Below are 2,769 nucleotides of genomic sequence, written 5' to 3'. Positions count from 1 at the left end.
TGATGCGCTCTAGTTGGCTTAAAGTGGATTCATTTGTCCACTTTCATTTAAAATAACCAAGATCAGAGATCAAAAGTTTGGTGTTGTGCCTTCTTTTGGGTAGGAAAATGGAAGCAGCCATGGGTTCCCCAAAGGAGCGTCAGGGTGTTAAGCCACCCTGAGAAAGTGGCCCTCAACAATTTTTTGAATCTGAAAGATGGTAGGAGAGAGAATTCATTCGTGGAGTCTAGAGTCTAGATCCTTGGCGTCTGCAGCATACACGGCCAAAGGCAGCTTTGACCTCCTTGTTCCGCAGGCTGTAGATGAGGGGGTTGAGCATGGGGGTCACCATGGTGTATGACAGGGACACCACTTGCTTGCTCTCAGGAGAGTAGCTGGCCTTGGGGCGCAAGTGGATGACCCCTGTTGTGCCGTAAAACAGAATTACCACGATGAGGTGGGAGGCACAGGTTGACAGGGCCTTGTGGCGCCCAGAGGCTGATGGCATCCGAAGGACAGCAGTCAGAATCATGACATAGGATGTAGCTATAAGACAGAAGGGAACCATGATGACAAGGATAGTGGCCACAAACACGTTGGCCTCAAAGACTCTGGTGTCTGCACACACCAGGCTCAGCAGAGGTGCTATGTCACAGAAGAAGTGCCGGATGCCCCGTGGCCCACAGAAGGGAAAGTTAAAGAGCCAGATAGTGAAGACCAGAGCCACGGGGATTCCTGCCAACCAGCAAGTGGTGGCCAGCAGGTGTCACAGCCTTGAGCTCATGATGGCACCATAGCGCAGTGGCCTGCAAATGGCCAGGAAGCGGTCCCAGGCCATGACCGTGAGGAGAAAACACTCAGATGTGACACAGGACAGCACGAGGAGCAGCTGCAGGGCACAACTTGTCGGGGACATCCCACGTCCTGGCCGCAGCAGGGTCACCAGCAGACGTGGCGCCACGTCCAGTGAGAAGCAGATCTCCACCAGCGCCAGGTGGCGCAAGAAGAAGTACATAGGCGCACGCAGGCCTGGATCCAGGCTGGTGAGCAAGACAATGAGTGTGTTGCCTAGCAACGTGAGCAGGAAGGCGGCCAGGAAGAGCACTGAGAGCATTGGGCGCAGGGATGGCACATGTGCGAAGCCTAGCAACACGAACTCCAGCTCACGTGCGCGGCTCTGATTGGCCCAGGGAGGAGCTGCCCAGGAAGGTGGCATGTGCCCAGGATTCGAGTGGACTGAGCTAAGGACCGGGGAGGGACCCTATGAAGTACCAGAGGGAGGAGAAGATGAAGCAAGAATTGGAGCCTATAGGTTCTCTCCTCTACCATCAAGGGAAAGACAAATCTTCTCACACCCAGGGCCTTCTGTAAACACCCCAGCAAGTGTGGAATGAATGAAATGACCTCATCTGCGGACCTGACTCCTTCCTGTTTCTCTGGTCTGTGCTCCATGGATCTCCATGCAGCATATGCGAACCATCTCAGGGTCTTTGTACCCTTCATTCTCTCTCCTCCTACCGCTCTTTCCATGTCCGTTTATAAGGATGGATGTGTGCTGGCTCTTACGTCTCTACACACACTTCCCGCTACTCTTCCAAGTGGTTCCCATGATCCTCAACCCCTAACACACTTTCCCCACGCACCCAGCATGCCCTCTTTGCATATACATATTCCATATGTTGGCATCCTTAGACCATTCTCAGTCTCCAGATATATATATTAAAATATCACCTTCAAGGCCACCACGATGGTTCAACGAGGAAAGGAGCTTGCCACTAAGCCTGAAGACCTGAGTTCAACCCTCAGTACCCACATAGTGGAAGAAGAGAGTCAACTCCTGTAAGTTGTTCCTATAGCAACATGGCACATGTGGTCTCCCTCTGCCACATCTCATCACATACAAATAGATAAACAAAGACACCTTCTGAGGTTCATTCTTGGTGGCCAGAAGATAACAGTAACCGCCCCTTCTACTTTCTGAGTACAGCCGTAGTCGAACAAATGCTGGCTCGAGTTTATCTCCTATTCAACAAGTCTATTCACTCTGCGATCTGTCACCATCATGGGTCTTGCCACTTCATCTACTGCCCAGGAGATTATTCTCCAATAAATACTATCAAAAAATGTCTCTTGTGTGGGTTTTGTGAAAAATCAATTTTGAGTAAAATATGTGGAATTTCTGAGCCTGCGGAGATAGCTATGTGTGTCATGTGCTTGCTGTCCACACAAGAAGACCCAAGTTTAGATCCTTATCACACCAAAGCAGGGTGCTGCCTCTGTCACCCCAGTGCGGATCATAGGGGAATGCGGTATAGAGGCAGGAGGAGCCTAGGGGCTGTTTGCCAGCAAGAGCCTGGCTGAAGAGTCCCACAGTCAGTGACAGATCCTGTCTGAGAAAATAAGGTAGCGGGCTTGGAACGATGGTGCGGTGGGGGTGTGTGTGTGTGCTGTGCTGTGCAAGCGTGGGGACTGCATTCAAGCCTGTCACATCCATGTAAAGAGCAGTGTGGCTTCATATGCCTGTGACCGTGGTGTTCGGGGAGCAGAGGTGGGTGCATCATGGGCGTTCTCTGTTCAACCAGGCTGGCTGAAATGGCAAGCTTCTGGCTCACCGGCATGTCTTAAAGGAATGAGGCAGAGAGAAAAGGAAGACAAAGTGCCCTCCTCTGGCCTCTTCATGCATGTTCACGGTCATACAGCGCTCAGCCATGTGCATGCTACAAGCACACACCACACCAGAAATTTTTAAAAATTAAAAGGTGTTTACAGTGGATTAATACCTTTACTTTT

General features: G+C 51.1%; 1 protein-coding gene across 1 annotated transcript; it reads right to left on the bottom strand.

The window, feature by feature from the left end:
• Positions 1–226: 226 nt before the first annotated feature.
• On the bottom strand, positions 227–1,195 carry LOC126491706 (olfactory receptor 10A7-like). The gene is given in 1 exon segment (XM_050127533.1): positions 227–1,195. A coding segment is annotated over 1 exon segment (969 nt).
• Positions 1,196–2,769: the final 1,574 nt, after the last annotated feature.

This window comes from Alexandromys fortis, unplaced genomic scaffold, assembly GCF_014885135.2.
Source record: "Alexandromys fortis isolate MF-2015 unplaced genomic scaffold, M_Fortis_MF-2015_v1.1 scaffold_267, whole genome shotgun sequence".
NCBI lineage: Eukaryota > Metazoa > Chordata > Mammalia > Rodentia > Cricetidae > Alexandromys > Alexandromys fortis.
Note: the sequence above shows the minus strand (reverse complement) of the source record. Positions and strands in the feature narration are given on the sequence as shown.